At 43.2% G+C, this 22,217-nt stretch overlaps 1 protein-coding gene across 1 annotated transcript in view; it reads left to right on the top strand.

The window, feature by feature from the left end:
- The window catches only part of ITGA9 (integrin subunit alpha 9), a 303,581-nt gene that overhangs the window by 179,187 nt on the left and 102,177 nt on the right, over nt 1–22,217 (top strand). The window contains exon 18 of the mRNA XM_019727631.3: nt 16,331–16,481. Within this exon, the coding sequence (XP_019583190.3) occupies nt 16,331–16,481 (151 nt within the window). The remainder of the gene's footprint in view (nt 1–16,330; nt 16,482–22,217) is intronic.

The following is a 22,217-nucleotide window of genomic DNA, read 5'->3' as shown; positions in this document are numbered from 1 at the left end:
TTTCCTACCATATTTCCCCGAAAATAAGACCTAGCCGACCATTAGCTCTAATGCGTCTTTTGGAGCAAAAATTAATATAAGACCCGGTCTTATATTACAATATGTTATGTATAACATAACATAACATAATATAACATAACAAACATAACATAACATAACATAACAACGCCGGTTCTTATATAATATAATGTAATGTAATATAATATAATACTGGGTCTTATATTAATTGTTGCTCAAAAGATGCATTACAGCTGATGCGTCTAGGTCTCATTTTTGGGGAAACATGGTAAATGGCCTACCAGCCTCAGTGTGAGGCTGGGGGCAGCAGGCTGTCACCTGAAGAACTGACCATTTTCCTTTGTGGGCAGACTCAACGTGGAGGGGAGGTCACTTCATTTTTAGGGCCCTACCACACATGAGCAGAAGAAATCTATCCCAACAAATGTTGGACTTCAGGGGTAGCTGGCCTCCTGAGGACCAGACACTGATGGGGGTTTTCCATCTGGATAGTGAGAGGATGGGGAATCCACACAGGAGCATAGAAGGCAGACTAAGGAGTAACCATGGCAACCATAGAACGGGGCTGGGAACATGCTCATTAGCTGGCCTCCCTCCCGAGCGACCTGGGAAGTCTGGGTCTACCTCATGGGTGTACCTAATAAAATTTTATTTGGTAGTATTTTCCTTGGCTTCCAAATATAGCGAAACATTGGTGGTTTTATGTGTAAGCATCTCTCCAGCAGGGTCAAAACGATATGGCTATTATTTTCCTTCTCACTGGACATTCAGTCTAAGAAAGGGACCTATCAAGCGAATGTAGCAACTAGACCCCTCACTTCTCTCAAATCGAGAGCAGATGGGGAGCCACGTGCTGTTTCTTTGCTAAGATTTTTGCAGCTTATTCTGTGTGACTATGCTATTGGTCTCTCGCCACTAACACTGGACTCACCCACCCGGTAGCAGACTTAGTTACTGTAACAAGAGCCAAATTCCGAAGATGCACAATTGTTTGGTTTTCAGAAGTAAATCTTCTCCCACACAGATTTTTCCTGTTGTCTTGCACACACCCTCTCATTAGCATCTCTCCCAAGTTTGTTCTGAGCCACCTGATATAACCTCAGGCGAATTGGAAAGCGGCCCTGCTGCTCTCCACAGATGAAAAACCAAAGACAACTGTGGCTGAGGAGGGATGATCCTTTTGCTTTGTCCCCAGTGGTCACTGGCCCCTCCCTGCAGAGCCAAAGGTGACAGACTTGGGTAGAACATGAACTGCCCATGAACCAGTTCGTTGCTATTACAGTGAGAGGGAAGGTACTGTGAAAGGACTTCTAGGTTTTAGGGGCCTTCTTTCCTGACTCCGTTCTGGGTGATCTTGACCCAAAAATGATGAGGCTGAGTGGATGCTATTGGGGTCACACCCTAATCCCTTTTACTGTGTAAGTGCCATGTTCCCAGCTGCCTTACGTGTTGGCTGCTAAGTGCTCCCTAGGAGGGAGCCTAGGAGGTTACACCCACCCTGGGGCAGCCCTCAGACAATGACTGACTGATTTGGGGTACAAAACGCCAGCCCCCTTACCTCAAGTGCAGGTGATTCCCTGCAGAGCCCTGGTGTGAATCAAGCCACGGCCAGACTCGACCCCAGCACACAGCCTTGCACAGCTCCTCCTAAGTCCCGTCCTGCCTCCCTCGCTCCCTGCTCCTCCAGGCGTCTCTTGATGAAGCTCCTAAATCCTGTCACAGACTGCTTCCTGGGACCAACCTGAGGCACTGTAGAACTTACCTCACATTGTGTTTATTCATTCGTTTTTTAGATCTCCTGGCCGGACAGTCTCATTCCTCTTGAGGCCTCTGAATTTCAAAAGGAAACTAAATCCAATGTATTTATCAGATATGAGTGGAGAGAAACAGTTGCTGGTGGGCTTTTTATCTGCCCTCTTGGAATCGGAGGGGTTTTTGACTTTTGAAAAAACAGGGATTTGGAGGTCCCTTCAGATGTTGAGTGGGACTTTGAATCTTGTAGGATTGCTTCTGGTTTCTTCTTCCCTGGGACTTTGTTTAAAGAGGCTTATCCAGGCACAAAGGATAAAAGGAGAGGGACAGAGGGACACTCTTGTGAAAGATGGCTTTCAGCGCAAAATGGCCTCATGGTAGGGAACTGACAGCAGTTACGGTCCTTGGGGCCTCAGGGAACACACGGTAGATATTCAGGTAGAGTAATGGGCCTTCATGAGCAGGAGTGCTGCGCTTGTGTGAGAATGTTTTCTGTGATAATGAGACTTGAAAAAGAGGTGAATGCCATTGTTTCAGTCAACAGCTATGTTCATTAAGAAAAAAAATGAAAGACGAATTTTTAAATTTCTCTCTCTCTTTCTGGTGTGGAAAAACACAAACAATTTAAACTCCTAAGCAAAGAAAAAGAAGATTCTTATTTTTGCACCTCCCTGACCAACCTCCCCAGTTTTTTTGTTTGTTTTCTTTTTTGACTTTAAGTGTGTTTTTCCAGGATCCATCAGCTCCAAGTCAAGTAGTTTTCAATCTAGTTGTGGAGGGCGCAGCTCACACTGGCCCATGCAGGGATTGAACCGGCAACCCTGGTGTTATGAGCACTGTACTCTAACCAACTGAGCTAACCAGCTGCCCCAACCTCCCCAGTTTTAAAGGTGGCTTATTGTTAGTCCTGGGACAGTAGAATTGAGGCGAATGAAGTCAAGCAGCAGTTACAAATATCCTCTTATACACCTTTCAGAAATGTCATTCTTACTTTTCCCCCAGTATCTCAGGCTGAGCTGCCATCATCCCTCTTCCCTGCCCCCACATGGCCTCTCCTTCCCATATTACATCAGTCCTTCCCTCTCACCTTACCGTAGGACAGAGGTTTCTAACCTGGGTCTGTATCCCTTTAGGGATCTGTGCATAGAATCCATGGGTCTGTGAACTTGGAGAGGAAAACAATCGCATCTTTATTTTCACTGACTTCAAACTGAAATTTAGCATTTTATTCAATTATGAACGTAGACAACAAAGCACAGCAATATTAGCGGGACCTGTGACTGTCACAAATAGAAATCACTGACATTTTCATATCAAGTTACAATGTTGCAGTTATTTCAAAATATCATTTACATTCACCCCTACTTCAAAGTGACTAGACCCACTGCCAAACCTTATTATTTAATGTTATTAAAAAGAACACACATTATTAACCCACACATTTTAAAATATACTCATACTTGTCATTATATTTTATATAATTGGTTTCTTTGTAATTTTGTTTTCCGTTTTATGCATTTAAAAACATTATTTTGAGAAGGGGTCCATTCACTTTACTAGACTGCCAAGAGTATCTGGTGGTACAAAAAGAGGTTAAAACAACCTGTTCTAGAAGTTTTCCCTGATGATGGGAAAAGATACATATTGGAAAAACAAATGTGTTGCTCTGATTACTGGCGTAGATAAAATATTTTTATTATAACATCCAGAACTGGGACTTCATTATAAGGCTGTTGTCATATGTCCCTGACTCTGGTTCTCAGTGCCTACAGCACACTGATGATGAAGGAAACATCCATTCCTTGTTCTCGGGTTATTATTTATTAAAGACACAGGTAACTGTCCATCAGAGCTTTGATGAGCTCAAGAAAACTGCTGCTTCTGGCCCAAAGCAGAGAAACCGGGCACAGTGGTGAAGGTAGCAGCTGCTTTGTGGACAAATGGGCACATTCATGGTGATGTGAAGGGCTGCATGTGGTGTGTGCATTCTTGTTTCTACCTCCAGAGATCCAGGTGGAAGAGCTACTTTCCTCTTGTTCCTGTGGCTCCTCACCTCACAGCAGAAAAACGGTTCCAAACCCAGGGAAGCTTGTAATTATAATATGATTGAGTGCCTGTGACCACATGCGTCCCCCATTTGGTCCTTGAGCTAGAAGCAAGGGGACATGATGGCCATGACAGTGAAGTGGAGATCAGCTTCTTGCATGTTTTGAGTGTGTAGTGGCCGGGTTTAACGGGCAGCTTGTGTGTGACATAGGGTGGCACGGTGCCATTGCTGGGTTAAGTCATACATCACTGCACACCATCCCTGTCTGATGATGTCAGACCTCTGAGCAGCCCACAGATCTTGGGAATTCCTCTGCCCCCCAAAGTATTCTTTGTCTTCAGTCCAGCTGTTACAGTGAGTGAACCTCGCTGATTTGTTCCAGATGTCCTACGATTTAGTGATTCCGGAAACTACCCCTAAAGTAAAGGCCGATGAGGATTTGAATTCCTCTGCTAGGCTGGGAACCAGCAGTTCTTTTCACAGTTAAACAGATGGAGCAGGAGGAGGCAGCCTAAGCTGCTTGGAGGTTTAGGGAGGGTCCTCTGGCGTCTCATGTTTGCCTCATTAGAGAGAGGATGGCCTTTGAGGCAAATGTGACTTTATGGTATCACTGTATGAGCTATTCAATGAGCCAGACCTAGGGCCAAGCGAATGCTAGTGGAGCCAGTGAGGATATAGGCATATTACTTTTTTAAAGTCACACATATTTACGTTAATTATCTGAATGTTGCTAGGGAAACCACTATTTTGTCACAGATCACTGTATTAAATGCTTTTCTCTCTTTATGAGCATAAAACCAGCCCAGGTGGGTACACATGAAGGAGGTCGAGGTATTTCTGGCTCCATCTAAGTGGTTTTCCAACCAGAAACTCAGTCCCAGGCATCATTTTCCTGACCCCCTGTAAACTTTAATCGACATGCCTTACAGAGGTGCCTCGTCATCTCTCTCTGGAGTTAATAACCATGTGGGTCTCTTTTTGCGTGATTACAAGAGATTTATAAAGTACAGCAAGATGCGAAGCACATCTCAAACTGGCTTAATAACCCACTGTTGGAAGAAGTTAAAACCTACATTCATCCATACATATAGTTCAATGAAAGTATCATCGGTTTATGTGGTATTTGAGGATATGAACAATCTGAATATTAAAGCCACTTAATGTTGTGGATTTAAAACAAAAGCAGAAATTAATTAATGTAGACGGTTGTTTAGATTTTTGTAAGTGTATTTAAAAGTAGACAATGTCCAGATAGGTACTGTTGGGGGATCTGGGACAAGTCATGTGAGCACATCAATCCAGGGGTTCCGCTGAAGCCTGGCCAGACGACAGGGGTATGTGTCCAAGGGCAGAGGAGCTGAAAGGAGGCAGACATAGGGTGGGACCCCTGAGAAGTAGGCTGGTCCCAGATGTGGCACTGAGTATTGAATAAAGTGAAATGTATTGTAGGGTGTGAGATTGGAGGATGCTGAGCAAGTCAGCAGGAGGGACTTCAGGTGGTTTAGAGCAGTGGCTCAGGGCTGAGGTTGCCTGAAGCCTGGGTTTATGTGTAGCCATAAGGATAACCACAGGACAAGACTAAAAGTTGGGCAGAAGTAACAACTCCCATCATTCTAGAGTACCCTAAAATATAAAATTAGATTTGATCTCAATATCTATTTAGAATTGCACCTTTTGGTGCAATATCCTTTTTGAGTATTTCTTGGTGACATTTTTTTACCAAAAAAAAAAGTTTCTATTAAAAAAAAATAGAAGTGAAACCTTTTTTGGTTTTTTGGTTAGTAAAATAAATCCCTAAATATTTGCCACAATAGCTAGAATCTTACAAATCAGAGAACCTTTGTGATTTTTGTTTATAGCAGTGAAAACTGGTATTTGGAGTCTAAATAATTTGATCTGTCAGTGAGAACTCCAGGAATCCAAAGTAATAGATAGTCACTAACTAAAATGAATCAGCAAGACAAAACAGTTTCCTATCCCTGTAGGAAAGAGAATTTCGGAGCTTATACTGGAACGTTCCATGAAAACTGACTCCTTTGGAGTCTCTTGATGTACTTCAAAGTTTCCATGTCCAGAGTTCTGTCACATGAGAATGACTGGGTTTTGGGGGAAGGATAGTTTCTCCAGCTTAATATACGCTGAGAGAAAGGGAATAGGAATCTGAAAACATGGTGCCAAATACTCGGTGTGTACAGAATTTGGTGAGGGCAGGCACCTTGACGTCTTACCTCAAAAGGCTGATATTGGAAGCTTTATTCTTTGGAGATATAGAAACATTGGGGTTTCGAGAATCGTTTTTATATTCTTTGGTCTAGATCACTAATCTTCTCTAAAGAGGAGTTAGCTGTGTCATGGAGAGGTTTCCAGTCTGGCTCTTTGCAAATACTTTTGTAACGATGCCAGGGGGATTTGGAGCAGCTCTCTGAGACAGCAGCAGGCTTGACTGTAAGAGCTCTCAGCTGATAGAAGTGAACAGAGGTTGAGGAGTAAACAGCATAACAACATTCGGGGGAAAAACGGTGAGAACACTGTTGTGCCTTGGAGGTCACAGCAGCTGCCTTCCTAGGTTGGGAAGTTGAGGGAAGTCCCTGATAGATGCATGCTCTGCAGAGATGTGCTCAGAAATTTTCTATCTTTGCTGCCATCTCTCTCTTCTCGTATTGGACCCTAGTCCTTCTCTCTAAAGTGGATTGCACTGGGGCAGCTCAGAAATACGTACCCCTCGTATTCAGCAAGGGTACTATCCTGTGTGTCTGAAGGTGCACTGGTTTAGAGCAGGGACGATATTGAAAATATTGAATAACCTTCACAGCCTGGGCGTACCTGTCTGTAAGAGCAGTAGCCAGCATAAACAACCAGTACAGTGCTCCTAGTGTAACCCCCTGGCGATGAGCCCTGGGTGAGGGGTGTGTTTGGTCACCCACGTTGACATTTGGCAGGACTGTGAGGCCTGAGTGGGCTGGAACCATCAGTAGAAATGGAGACTGGGCACCTGAGTTGGATCTTTGTGACAGTTCCTGAAGAAGGAAAGTGAACATGATGTAGCTCCCAAGGGGTGGTGGGATGGGGTGTCTCCAGAGACTTGGGCCTCTTCCAAACATTCAGAGATAACAGGACTAACTGTTCTGAGCTGCCAGTGGCAGGCCTCACTGGCTGGCTCATTCTTTCATTCATAAGGCTGCATCTCCCATTCCTAGGACGCTGCCGCAGGCACTGCCAGCACTGTTCACGTCCATTTTACCTTTGTGTGGGCCTGGCGCTCAGCTCCAGTCACTGCATTTCTGCCTGCTCTGCCCACCAGGCCAGAGGTGCTGGGAGGAGATGCCCTCCCTCTCCCACAGCAGCCCTCAACCAATGACTGGAGTCAGCACATACTTTCCTCACCCCCCGCAGATGGGATAACCCTGGGAGTTTCCCAGAATTCCCCAGCAAGATGAAGCTCTAGGTGTCCACAGAGGTCACTGACTTGATATCAGATCCTTTATCGGTTGCCTCTCCTTCTGTGTCTCACTCCACTCTTCACCTACTGACGTTTTGTGGGGCCCCTTCCCAAATAAACAACTTGCTCTCAAACCTACCTGTGGGTCAGCTCCTTAGAGTCCCAGGCTAGCTCGTTCCTTCTTGCTCACCACATCACAGGTAACCAACGAGGGTCACCTGCACAGCGTACAACATTAAGCATCAGATTCTGGTGAAACTCAAAATTACTTTGTGAAGAAACGCACACATGTGGCATACCTTTTCTTTTTTTAATATTTCACAATATTCATTACAGCATTTTTATAAGCCAGTGAGTTTTAGGAACTAAACATTATCAATTTTATTTTTTTCGTACTCGATTTTATTTTTACCCAAATTTATTTTTCCTAGACCTCTACTTTGCAAGTAACATGTGCAAATATATACCATTTAAGATTAATCACAAATCAACCATATTATATTGTTAAAAAATAAAATACATAGACTTTACTGAGAGTCTAGAACAATCCTAACCAATAGAAATTTAGTGTAAGCCACATATGCAATTTAAAATTTCCTGGTAGCCACATTGAAAAATTAAAGTGAAACTGGTAAAACAATTTTATTTAATATAGCAAAAGGCATCATTTAAACATGTAATTAATATTAAAACGATTGAGATTTTTTTACATCCTATTTTATTGTGCTAAGTCTTAGAAATCTGATGTGTATTTTACTCTTAATACAGACCTGTCACATTTCAAGTGCTCAGAAGCCACCTGTGATTGGTGGCCACCATATTGAACAGCACAGGCCTAGAACTAGAGCATGCAGTTCAAAGTTTTCTCACTCAATAGACAAGGAAGCCAAGGTCATTATATACCAGTTACCATAAGTCCCTGGTTGAGGGCTGCTACAGGGCTGTCAGGGGCTAAATTCTTTGGCATTCTGCTGGCCTGCAAAGAAAAGTCCTCCAGCAAAAGATGGGGATGCTGGTAGATGTACAGGCTACAGTGATAAGACCCCAGGGGACAGGGGTAGAACCACCTGTGGCCTACTACATTTTGTAATATCTTTACTTTATTACTTATTAACAAATGACTTGCAACACACCTGACATCAGTAAGTCAAGATAACATGGTTATGCATTCACTGGCCTAGAGAATCAACCCAAACTCTGACAGTGAAGGTCCATGGGAATCTGGATGCATCCTACGTGTTCTACTTGCCTGCCTCTCATCTTACTGCCAAGGATGTCCTTTTCCTGATCTTTTCCACATTATTTCTTGTCACCTCCATCCCTTTAGCTGTTGTTTATTTTTCTCTCTGCCTGGAATGTACTTCCTGTTTCTCTACCCACTCATATGCTCCTCACTCTTTAAGATGTGACTCAATTCCTAGCTTTCTCAGGGAATTCCTTAGGATAACGTGAGTCCACGGTGATTTCTTCCCCCGAATTTCTCTCCCATGTGTTCCTTCAGCAGGACTTGTCTTAGCTTCGTGGTGTATTTCCTCCACATCATAATCAGTTTATTTGGGACTTTGTGTTCATATCCCTCATAGGAAGACAACCGATGAGCAGCTGTGGTTTTTATGGTGTTCTTCATGTTTGTAAACTTCAGCACTAATAGTTGAAAAACTGATTGTTGTCAACAAGCGCCATGGACATTGCCCAACAGCGCTGCTGAAGGCATCTGGACCCATCCTGAATGCCTCCACCAACTTCAAGGAAAATTGTCAAGAGGAAAAGCTAAGCACCTCAGATAGCTTTTGTAAAGAGGTGATGACACCTCCCAACAGGCTAAATATGCTAAATGCTGAGAAGGCAAACACAATTTCATTTCTCTTATTACAGCCAAATAAGTCTCATGTGAATTTTATACTTTTTTGTTGTTGTTGTATTTTTCTAGACTTTAGGGCAATGGGAACAGAGGGAGGAACAGTGGGCGGGAGTTAGGAGGGCTGCCTGGATTTGCCACGATCTGCTGAGCAGCCGCGGGAGAGTGTTAACTCCTTGGCCTTTATCTGCAAAGTGATGACTCAGATGGGCCCCCGTCCAGCTGTCAAATTCCATTCCTGATTTTATGATGTCTGGCCATTTTTAAGAATAGGAAGCATTGTTTATGGTTTTAAATTGCAGTGGCTGTAATTTATGTCATTGCTTTTATGACACATTGTGAGGATGTCTGTGATTGGTTGGATGCTGAATCCTTACTCAGGAATGCTGCCCCCAATTTTGACATTGCTTTATGGGAGAATACGATCTGCTTCACAATGTCCTTTTTAATATGATTTCCAGGAATGGAAAAACTAGGGATTGCAGGCGTGCGTGCACGCAAACGTGTGTGTGTGTGTGTGTGTGTGTGTGTGTGTGTGTGTGTGTGTGTGTACAGTCAATCTTAGCAATATTTTTGTTGACGGGGCTATCATCCCATTAATCATAGGACTCATGGTTCACCTCCTTAGCAATACCTTACCTAATACCTCCCTGTATTCCTACCCTCCCCCCCCCCCACTGCCCCTGCAGAATCCCTTCTTTGTACTCGTTGCATAAAGGCTCTCTTAAGGAAGTTTCCTCATCACTCCGGGTCAGCACTTAGTACATGCTGACATCATGTCTTAAATGTTTGTCTCCTCCACAAGACTGAATTCCTTGAGGTCTAGGACCTACATCCCTGGTGTCTAAGCCGAGAAGGTAGTTTTCTAAAGTAGTGGATGGATGGATGGATGGATGGATAAGTGACTAGATGAAGGAGGTGGGGGGAGGATGGTAGGATAGAAGGAGGAAAGCAGGAAGGAAAGATGAATGGATTTGGCTGCCTATACTATTCTTCTAGTTGTCGATATTCAGTATAGTTGTGATTGGCAAGTATATCAATCATTATAATGCTATAACAAGAAGTTTTTAAAGCTCATACAGTTGACTAGAATGCACTTGATAAACTCCTATCCTCGCATCCTTTGCTCAGGCTAGATTTAAGCAGCAAAAGAAAATACAAGTGTTATGTGTTATGGGAGGTAGCTTATAACCACAAATTATTTAAATAAGGTCATGTTTTATATCTTTAAGACTTAAGGATCTAAAATGACCCAATGGAAAATTAATTATTAAACACCATTAAGCTATTTTAGTTTCTTAGCATCTTCCCAAAAATTTATCTGCATAATATTGTCTCCATGATGATGGAAGCGGAAGAATTTACTTTAGTGGCCTTAGTGGTTCAGTATGTGATTGATATGGGAATGAACTGCATTTTTCCAATAAGGAACTTTGAAGAGTGCACACATTTAATGTAAAGTGATGAATAGGGTCGCAGAAAAAGTTCCATAGTGACCCTCAGGTTCCACACAGCCACCAAGATGGTGCCAATCACAGATGACATTTGGAGTACTGAATGAATTGGTGCTAAACTTCAAAATAAACCCCATGTATTCAAAAACAGCTGCTATAAGATGTATCAGGACGGTTATAGCTGTTATTTTTGATAACAGATGAGCAATGTTTCCAGCAGGCTGTAGATGTACGGTAAGATAAGCTTTATAGACTCTGTATGGTTATTTCTTATGTTGACTGTTAATAAATAATGCTTTTCACATAAAAGTACGTCAGAGTGGTTGGTATACAAAGTAATATGGCCCACTTGAAAGATTACACAAGCAAAGTAGAATTAATGGAAAATTTTTTCAGAAACTAAAATTTCTTGGAAATTAGAAAGACTGTTCTTTACTAAGTAAGTAAGCACCCATGGAATGTTTGGCACAAAAACCCTGTGCCTGATCATTTTACTCTTTCAGCAGTCCTGTCAGAGAGGTTGGTCTTCGTGGAGTCCTGTTCTTTTCAGATGTCATGAAAAGATGTTTCTTGCCAAAGCCCTTCCCGACTGAGATGGAGTTTACATAAGAGCCGTAGCTCAGCCGGCCTTTGTGCCAAAGGAAGTTTGGCACTAGGTCTAGCTCAGCCCCTACATGGCTGGGTGACCTCAATCAAAGTGGGTTCCCCTCGGGGGGTGCTCAGCTTCTTTATCTGTAAAATGCAAAGGTTGAGCTGTTGATCTGTTATAGACATGTGCACGTTCAACAAACAAGGGCTTGTTGAACACCTACTGTGTGCCAGGCACAACTCTGTTACTGGGGGTTCAACAATGAGCAAATTCAGACAGCGGTCCTGGCCCCTGGTGCTTAGTTCCTAGTGGGGGCGAGCCAGTCCTTAAGCCAATAGCCGCACAAGTAAATATGTCATCACACCTTGGTAGGTGCTGTGAAGGACGGGTGGAGCACATGGGGCTGGGGAGACTCATACTGGGGAGATTTTTTTCACCCAGGAGGGAGGTCAGAAAGTGCACCTCCATCCTGGGGTGTGACGTGCAAGGGGCTGGAGAACGTGAGCTGTGATGGCGACGGGTGAGCTGTGAAGGCATAGCACGCACTGAGCTCCAAGCCAGCACCACCACTTGGCCAGCCATGTTATCTCTTGCATCTCAATTTCCTCATCTCTAAAAATGGAACTACAGCTTTCAGGGTGCTGTAAGGTTTCAGAAGGACGACATGTTTGAAAGGACCCAGCACCAGGCAAATCACATTCCGTTTCATTTCTAAGAATAGCTTTGAAAGCAGAGATGTTCTATTTTATACATGGGTTTTTAGCTGTGGAGAAGGAGTGGAAACAGCTTTGAAGCCTCTTTATTAAGAAGTCCAAGTTCATGGTCTGCCCTAGAAGGTGCTTGGCTTCCCTTAATCATGGAACCGTGTTTGAATCACTTGACGTTGAAACCCCAGGAACGACCTTGCTGCATGATTAAGTGACAGAGGCCTAAGCTCTGGGGGTTGGCAGAAGGTCAGCCATCCCTGGTCTGATCCCTTGCCATTTACACACAAGAAAAGAAGGCTGATCGTGAACAACAAAACTGGAATAAGGAGGCAGCCCCCTGCCCCTTGGTCCTGTGCTTTTCTGTATTGTCTCTCTGCTTAATATTCTATTTGGAAACTACGGATACTCTACGAAGCGATTGGACTACTTGTGCTTATGCAATTCTTTCTGAAGATAAAGTGAGGTTAGCGCTCTCTCTCATAACTCCTCAAGGCCTGAGGATTACTCCTTTAATCTTACAAAAGCAAACAAGAGGACAGAAATAACCCATCAATTGTTTAAAATCAAAATGGCCAACAATAATAAATAATTGCCACAATAGCTTGAGGTCAGGGTAGTAATTTATTGGAGGCCATTCAAGAATTTGAAACTTTTCTCTGAGTTAATTTTTCACATCTTGTTTGGATCCTTAGAGCTCTTGCTTCCAAAAACAAGACCATCAGATCTCTCCTTGCACATATTATTCTTGTTGATGTGCCAGGCATGCAGAAAAGTGAGGTCCTCTCTTCTTGGATGGGTAATGATGATTCCTCTCCCAAAAATCTGTATTTCAAAATATTACATAGCCTACTGAGATTTTGGATAGTTCTCTTCTCTTTCATGCTCTATTATCTGTATCAGTGGTTACAAACGGCAACTAACATGTACTGGTTAATTTAATCAGAAAAGGAGTTTATTGGAAGGATGTGGGCTGGTTCAGAGTGCAGGCAGGAAGCTGGAGAAGCATCATCACAGGAAACAAGGAAAGCAAGGCTGAGCTCAGGATGCCACCTCTGGCTTCTCAACCCTCTGTGGCCACCTCAGGTTATCTCAGAGGGTCCTGGTGTCTTTGTGCAATGCTCAAAATTCATGGACCCAGTTAGGTGCATCTGCTCACCACACTGAGGCCACCTGACCGCCCTTAGATCACATGACTGCACTTAGGTGCCCACACTTTAGCAACCAAGGGGTGGGGGAAAGTCCTGCCCCCTTTCTCCTGATGTGCCCTCCCACTTACCTTGAGATTTCCCCCAAACAGGAAGGTGTCGGGTGCTGAGTGGCCAAAAACGCTAACTGTCCATTACACAAACCCTCATAGGCTTACTATATCTCCCATTAACTGGTTGGCCATTCTTGACTCCCCTCTTTCCCTAACACCGCTCTTCCAATCCATGAACAAAATCTGTTGGCATAACCTTCGAAACATATCCAGAATATGACTTCTCACTACTTCAAGTTCTGCCTCCATGGCCTGGACTGTCATCTTCTCGAACCTGGATTATTACAGGAGCTCTCTAACCAGGCCTCCTGCTTCCCCCTGAACACTCATTCCACAGACTGCTCACATCATAGCCCATGTGAGCCTTTAAATATGAGTCAGGTCACACCATTCCTCTGCTCAGAGCCCTGCAGGGACACCACCTCAGGGTCAAACCAAGGTCCTTCTGATGGCCCAGTAGTGCCCTACGTGATCTGCTTGCCCTGACTGCCTTTACCTCTCTAAGTCCATTTCTTTCCACTCTCTCCCTCACTCACTCCTCTCAGCCACACTGACCTCCTTACCAGCCCTTCAACATGCCAAGCATGACTTTTCCTTTGCTAGTTTCCAGATATCTTTGTATCTTGCTCCTTTATCTGTGAAGCTTCCCTGAACACCCTATTTTTAAAAAACAAAATTAATGGTTTATTTCTTGAAAATTCTTTTTTTTTTTTTTTAATTTTTTTATTAAAATACAGCCTACATACAATATTATGTTAGTTTCAGGTAACACCATAATTATTCAACATTTACATACCTAAAGAAGTGATCACTGTAAGTTCAGCAACCATCTGACACCAGATTAGGCTGTCACAATATAATCTACTATATTCCCCATACTGTACATTACATCCCCATGACTCGTTGGTTTTGTACCTGGGAATTTGAATCTGTTATTGCCCTTCACCTTTTTCAATTTTTCAATTGCATTTGATATTTAATATTGTTTTATATTAATTTCAAGTGTATAACATAGTTGTTAGACATTTATATAATTTATGAAGTGATCCCCCTGACTAGTCTAGTACCCCCCGGCACTATGCATAGTTATTACAATATTATTGACTATATTCCTCATGCTATACCCGACATCCTCACGACTACTTTGTAACAACCAATTTGTACTTCTTAATCCCCTCCCCCTTTTCACCTTGTCCCACAACCCCCTCCCATCTGGCAACCATCAAAATATTCTCTGTATCTATCAGTTTCTTTTTTGTTTGCTTGTTTATTTTGTTCTTTAGATTCCACATGTAAGCAAAATCTCATTGCTCAAAAATCTCTGTCTTTCTCTGTCTGACATACTCCACTCAGCATAATACCCTCCAGGTCCATCCATGCTGCTGCAGATGGCAAGAACCCATTCCCTTCCATGGCCGAGCAATATTCCATTGTATATGGGTACCACCTACTCTTTATCTATTTTCCCATCAACAGACACCCAGGCTGCCTCCACATCTTGGCCACTGTAAACAATGCTTCAATCAACATATGGATACACATGTCCCCTCAAAGTAGAGTTTTGGGTTTCTTCAGATAAATACCCAGAAGTAGGATTACTGGGTCCTTTTTTGTCTCTTTTATAAGCTTTGTTTTAAAGTCTATTTTGTCTGGTATAGGTAGAGCTAACCCAGCTTTTTTGTTGTTGTTTCTATTTTCATGGGATATCTTTTTCCATCTCTTTACTTTCAGTTGTTTGTCTTTCGATCTGAAGTGAGTCTCTTGTAGGCAGTATATGTGGGTCTGGTTTTCTTATCCATTCTTTTGATTGGAGCATTTAATCCATTTATATTGAAAGTAATTGTTAATAGATATGCCGTTATTGCCATTTTATTTATTTATTTATTTATTTATTTATTTATTTACTTATTGCCGTTCTGATTGGATGTTTTCTGTTACCTAATCTAAATCACTGGTTCAATTCTCTGTTTCATCTAATCTGTAGATTCCCTCTAATGCAGTCTTCATTTCAGTTATTGTATTCTTTATTTCTGACTGGTTCTTTTTTATGTTTTCTATCTCTATTTTTATGTCTCCTATCTCTTTGTTGAAGTTCTCCCTGAGATCATTGAGCATCCTTATTACCAGTGTTTTGAACTCTGTATCTGATAGATTGCTTGTCTCCATTTTGTTTAGTTTTTTTTCTGGAGCTTTTACTTGGGACATGTTTCTTTGTCTCCCCATTTCGGCTGCCTCCCTGTTTTTGTTTCTATGTATTAGGTAAGGCAGCGATGTCTCCCAGTCTTAATAGAGTGTCCTTATGTAATAGGTGTCTCAGTGGAGCAGTCTTCCTGGTCACGTGAGCCATGTGCTCCAGGTGTGTCCCTTGTGTAGGTTGTGTGTGCCCTCCTGTTGCAGATAAGCTTTGATTGCTCTTTGCACATCAGTGGGAGGGATTGACCCTTGGGCTGATTGGTTGTGAGAACTGTCTATGACTACAATGGAGGAGTTGTTGGGCAGGGGCTGACCTTATGGAGCAGGATTCGCTTTAGCAGGGCTCTGGTGCCTGCCCAGTCTGCCCTTTGGGTGTGTCATCCTTGAGGCGGCCGGGTAATGCTCCAGCTCAATCTGAAGATGGCCACCAGGCAGTTGACCACCCTATTTAAAATTGCAACGCACTCTCCATCTAAATCTGGCTCTCTCTATCCTTCCTACCCTTTGTACGTTGTCTCCATAGCTCTAATCACAGTGTGACCTGTGTATTCGCTTCTTTATGTCTGTGTTTTCTATTCTCCCTGAAGCTACAAGAAGGCAAGAAGTCTGTTTTGTTCACTTCTCTTTCTCTATCACATTGACTGGTAGTGCTGGGCAGTAAGAGGTGCTCAAAAATGTTTGAATGAATTAATGTCTGACCAGAGAGTCCATGTCTAGTTTATTAAATGTCTTATAATTTTCCAAGTTTTATGTATAAGATTTCACGTGAGCCACAGCATGGCCTAGTAAGATAGGCAACACAGAACCTCCTGTGCTTAGGTGAAGAAACTGAGGCTTATGGGAGCTAACTGGTTGCCTAAGGACACATGGCTAGTTCACGGGGTTCCTGGAACTTGTAGTTCTGATCCTAGTGGAGTTTCTGCTCCCCACCCTCAGCTTCCCCATGATGGCTCATGGTATATTAGTGAAAGCTGAAAGTTTCAGGGCATTAACTGCTATTTATTTTTTATTGCAGCATTGATGACAAAACCCCATATCTAGCTTTGGGGGCTGTGAAGAATATCTCCCTAAATATCTCCATCTCCAATCTCGGGGATGATGCCTATGATGCCAACGTGTCCTTCAATGTGTCCCGGGAGCTCTTCTTCATCAACATGTGGCAGAAGGTAAGGAGGGAACCCTCCCAAAAGAGCCTTGGTTCCATCTGGTGCATTTGCTGACTGTCATCAGAGTGGGGAATACCCAGTGATTCTGCAAAGACTATTTTGTTATGTCTGATTTGGGACTGTTAGAATTGTTTTTCCCTCCTGGCCTTAGAACGTATGTTGATACAGCCAAAGAAGACACTGTAAACACCTGCAGAATGTCAGAGCAGTACTGATCTCTTACATGGTCTCCCACCCCTTCTCTCTTGTGGAACTTTCTCCCTACAGTTTTATGTGTGGCTCCCTTCTCCAAGATGGGATAGCCACTGTCTCCAGCACACTCATGTTCCAAAGAGTTCCAGTTTTAGGTCAGTAGTTGTGGAAAACAAGATAAGACATGAGGACAGATCACTGCTTATCGTGCTTGTTATCGCTAATGATGCACTTGATGTTTTCCATTAGAGGGTTATGTGCGTCAGCCTAGGCTTTGGCATGTTTATTTATTCCTGACATATTTGAGTGAATTGAGGAAATTGAATTATTTCCATGAATTGAGTGAGGTTTTTAGAGGGAATTAATTTGTTTGAATGAGTTACAGTTTAAGCAGCATGACTCAGAAAGGAAAGAGGAGCTGACATGCTCGCCTATCATGTAATCCACCACAGTGAACCACCTTTGGGAAGAAAGAACGAGCCTCCCCATCAGGCAACAGGAGGAATGAGTGGATTTAAACAGATCTCACTCTACCCCGTAGTTGCTCTAACTGTTGACAACTGTTCTGATGGGAATTTTTGCAGCTTTTTATAGTTTTGACAGCCTTGAACTGCAGTGCCTTGATGTCTGTGTTAAAATGGAACCAAAATCACTTTCTGAAGAAAGCCATCTCCCTGCCCACAGATGAGCATTGGGTGTACCTTTGAACTGGTGGGCAACCTTATTTCTGTTCAGGCCCTTATTCTGCCAGGCTCAATAGTGTGGACAGGATTGTGCCAACCTTGCCCAGCTTAAGGGGCAACCAAAGCATAGAGAGCCATCTAGAGTGGCAGTGCTCCAAGAACTTTCCAAGAAATCATCTCAAACTCTCTGCTGCTAAATAGTTTCCAGGAGCTCCACTGTTGAGGAAGGTCCCAGAACTAATCAAGAAGGACTGCAGGAATAGCATGCATTTTATCCACCTTCCACGTGCTAAAAATTGTCCCTGGTTTAAGCCCCGTCAAGAGAGAACCAAATATAGATAGGGTTCCAATGTCTCTGGCTATGCACAGAATCCTGTACTGTGATGCCATCTTCCTTGGGGTGAGGGGGAGTGGGAGTAGGAGAGACGGGTTTACTCAGGGACCAGACCTTTGAAACTCATCTCTATGGTAACCGAAAGGATGTGGTTGGTGACCGGGTTATTACGTTGCACAGATTGTTCTCACTTAGGACCCATGGGAGAAATTTCTCTCTGGTCTCAGAATTAGGGATAGCTTTGCTTTTTTTCTGAACACTTTGACTTATTTTTGCCTGTGGACATAGTCATCCTTATGATGAAGTTTTGTTCTCTCTGTTGTCCGCTAGAACGATCAGAGCTGGCCCCACTCTCAGTATATAGGACTTGGTAGTATTATTTCATAAACTAAATAACTTCCTATATCTTACTTCCCTTCACCATGTTTGGTTTTTCAGCTTGGAGACTGTATAATATTCTATTGAAGGAATTTGTCTGGATTACCTATGTACAAATTCCTATTATTACATGTTTAATTATTTCCGGTTTTAGTCTCTTTTAAATAATATTGTGCTGAATGTCTTTTACAGAGATTCATGTGAGCAAATGATTCTATCCTTAGTCTTATAACTATTTGGGGGATGGGAAGTAGCATTTATTGACCACCTACTACACACCAGGGGTTTTATATACATTTTCCCATCCCCTCCTTACTGCATGCAAACCCAGGCATCTGCTTTACTGGAGGAATGCTCCAGGAGAAGAGGAGTGAGGGAAGCAGGGCGGGGCAGGGAAAGAGCTGAGTAAGGCTGCGCTTTCATAAAAGCCACCCTTGGTCTGATTTACAGGGTGGAAAGAGGTAGTGGGGTGCTCTAGAGCACAAATCACTCAGCAAGCAGAATTGTCTCCTCTTGAAGTGATGGGGAGCATCATCTCCATCCCTTTCATCATTGACCACTGTGTGTGTATGGGGGTGCAATGAGTAGCCTCCCAAGCATTCTGGATGAGGAGGCACTAGTCAGTCAAGGGCAATGCACATGAAGGACACAGATAGGTCATTAGCTACTGTAGGTGAACATGGAAAAGATGAGAACACATCATTTATCTCTTTGCCATTGAATCCCCACAACCTTTAAAACCTTTGGCACAAGGAACCTTACATTTCAATTTGGCAGAAAATTGACAAGGTATTAGGGCCTCTTTGGGATGTGGTGAGAAAGGTGGCAGGGCACAGAGACATCACATAGCTGCTGTGGAGACAAGACCCGTTAGAAAAACAGATAGGCAAGGTGACCCGCAGTGTGGCAGAACAAAGAAAAGAAACAAAAATTCCCCTCTCATGACTACAACCAGGACTGTAACTGGGGAAGTAAGTGGCATCACTCAGCCCAGAGCAAGTGTCTAAAAGTACATGGTGGGTACTGACGGGGAACCCAGAGAGCCCACCCACCTTGCACAAACCTAACAGAACCAACATGGGCCTTATAAAAGGATTTGAACACAAACTAAAAAAAGTAGAATTCAAGATACAGAGGGAAAGCATACCTTTTAAAAAGATTATTAATAGAAAACAAAAGTAAATTTTACAGAGCATTCACTTTTGTACTTGATGAAGTTCAAGAAAAAATGAGCATAGAAGAAGGTCAAAAGTGGAACAATAGATTGGGATGAAAATGGAATGGACTGAGAGGGAAGCAAAAATAAAGGTAATCGGTGGGATAAGGAAATATAATGAAACCAAGAAAGCAATGGCAGGAAATAATCAGGAAAGAGCAGAATTGGCAGTATGGAAAATTGATTCATTGTTATATAGGATGTATTTGAGGGCATCTCTGAGAAATCAGAGAAAAAAAAACATAGCAATGAGGAAGAATGACAGTGAGGATTATGGGTATGGAAGGTGGAGACTGGAGTATCAGCAAAAATAAATGGTCCCAGTATAGTTGGACTAGAAGGCATGAACAAAGAAGGATCTCCATTTTCTTGAATGGGTGTTGCAAATACCAGGCAAAAATATTGAGAACAGTTTAAGGTCTACATATAGCTTCACAAATATTTAATTTTAAGGATATGAAACGGACACTACTGATACCTAACAGAAAACAAAGAAACCTGTTTTCTGCAGACTCCTTTTCTGTAACACTAGTCAAAAATTAGAATATGTTCCACTGTAAATTAAGAATTCTATACCCAGCCATCTTATCATCCATTGTGAAGGTAAACTAAAGATATCCTCAGTTATATGAGAATTCACAGGGTCTATTAACTCTCATGGTTTGAATTCTCCCAAAAGCAGACTGACACAATGATGTCGGTGCAGGTAGTTTATTTGGGGAGTGATGTCAGGAGGCACGTGTGGGAGTGGTGAGTTTGCACAAGGAAGGCAAGTATGTACTGATGAGCAGGTGACCACTGTGGGGAACTCAGGCTCTGTCCTGCTGCGGATCCTCAGAGAGAGTGACTCTGTGGAACACACCTGAGAATCATTCCCCTGAGGGATGAGGAAGCTGCTGGAGGATTTATCCACCAGCTCCTGTCACTCATCTACAGAGTCACTCCAAGGGCCTTAGCTCTCTGGTACTTCCAGCCTTCTCTGACTATGGGCCACACTTCCTGGGATGAGGGAACAACTCAGAGGGATGTGGGAAGCCTTTGGCCTGGAAGGGGACTGGCTGCAGGTGACCAACCTTCTGGTTGGCTCTGGGGAATGTGAGCAAGGCTCTGGCAGCATCCACTGCTATAACCATGAAAGCTTTCATCACCATGAAACTGTTCCTGAGAAACAGTTACAGATAAAGTCCTCAAGAATGTAGATGTTGTTGAATGAAAAGTATGTCAAAGCCAAAGAAGCAGCCATAAGCAAAAATAATTTTTACAAGTATTTAAAATACTAAGCAAATGTAACAAAATAATTATTGCCACAGTAAATATGTAATTTAAAAGATCAATTTTTAAAAAGCCTATAATGTCAGTTATAACATAAAAATTTGAAAAGAAATTTAATCTTGTCACTCCTGCTGCTTCACATTCTTCAGAATGGAGTTCAGAGTCCTCAGCTGTTTACAAGAGGCCATTCTAAGCCTGGACCTCCCCACCTTCCCTCTCCCCCCAGCCTCATTGTCTACCATCCCCCACATACATACTTGTATCCAGTCATAATTTATTACTGAAATTATTTTTACCCTGGAATCCCCTCACCTCATTTTGTTTAATGAACAGCTCTGCCCTCAAATCTCAACTCAGATGTCACCTATGCAGATGCCTCACATGGCTGCACAGGTGATATGGGTGGGTGGGTGGACATCCTTCTTGTCCAAAGTCACAAAGCAACTCAGGCCCCAAGCCTCCAAGGTCTCCAGTCTTCTCTGTCATCACACAATTAGTGACATATTAGTTTCTGAGGCTGTACAAAAAATATCCCCTGAGATGGATTCTTCTATCCTGTCTAATACACGGCTGCTTTCATAGATTTATGCTGGTGCTTTCCTCTAAGGGAAGGCTGCTTATAAAAATGTGGTATGCACATGGGTGACCATCTGCTGACTTTTCTCTTGCCTTTATAAAGCTAACTTGAAAACACTCTATAAAATAGGACTTAATTTGTTGGTGGCTACCCAGCTGGTTGGTTGGCTGGCTGGCGTGTGCTGTCTGGCTGGAGCACAGCATATAATGGTCATATAATGGTCTCCTGTAGAGCAGTGAAAGGGATCTCTTAGGGGTGGGGGACGGGCGTACAGTAAAAAGGGAGAATAGGAAGAATAAAGAAAACACAATTTGGAGTACCACTGCATCACACAGCTCCAAGGTCACGTTCACGTTGGTTTCTGTGTGAGTCATACCCCCAGAGCACACTCCACAGGATATAATGTGAATGGTGCCCCCTGGAATTGTACAGGCATGTGGCCCTGGAGTCGAGAGAAAGTCAAGCTTTAATTTCTTGCTGTGGTATGTCTTGACACAAACAGCTTTGGCTCTTCTTGCCTCTGTGGAACAGGAATGGATTTGTTTGGATGGCAGTTATGAAGTACCAACTAAGGGCCAGGGATGGTACCAGCTGTTAGGAGACACAAAGATGGGTAAGATCTGGTCCCTGCTCCCAGGGAGCTCACAGCCTAGTGGGTGAAATGCACAAGATGCTAGCTGCTCTACAGAGGTGCTGAAAAGTTGCTTTGAAGCACAGATGTGACAAGGTGGAGCAAGTCGTTATTGTAACTGCTAGTCTTGGGTTGGACAAAATCCCTAGATAAAGGCTTAGGGTATGTGGATGGGCTTCTGAAGAGCTGGTATCAGCTGGTGCCAACAGTGCAGAACTAGGTTGGATGGGTGAGATAGGTCATTTTGTCTGGGTGGTGAAGGGGAGAGCTGGGCTGGTGCAGGAGTGAGAGGGCAGGAGGAAGCAAATGAGGAGGGACGAGATGGATGGGCATGGACAGTGTAAGTTTCAATCCAGGTACAAGAGAGCTCCCAGCTGACCTTTGGGTGCAAAGGGGATGTAGCAGCTTGTCATGGAGTTACAGAGAAAGCCGTGATGGGAGAGCAGGGACTCC

Source organism: Rhinolophus sinicus, chromosome 5, assembly GCF_057876585.1.
Source record: "Rhinolophus sinicus isolate RSI-liver-muscle chromosome 5, RSI-T2T, whole genome shotgun sequence".
Taxonomy (NCBI): domain Eukaryota; kingdom Metazoa; phylum Chordata; class Mammalia; order Chiroptera; family Rhinolophidae; genus Rhinolophus; species Rhinolophus sinicus.
Note: the sequence above shows the minus strand (reverse complement) of the source record. Positions and strands in the feature narration are given on the sequence as shown.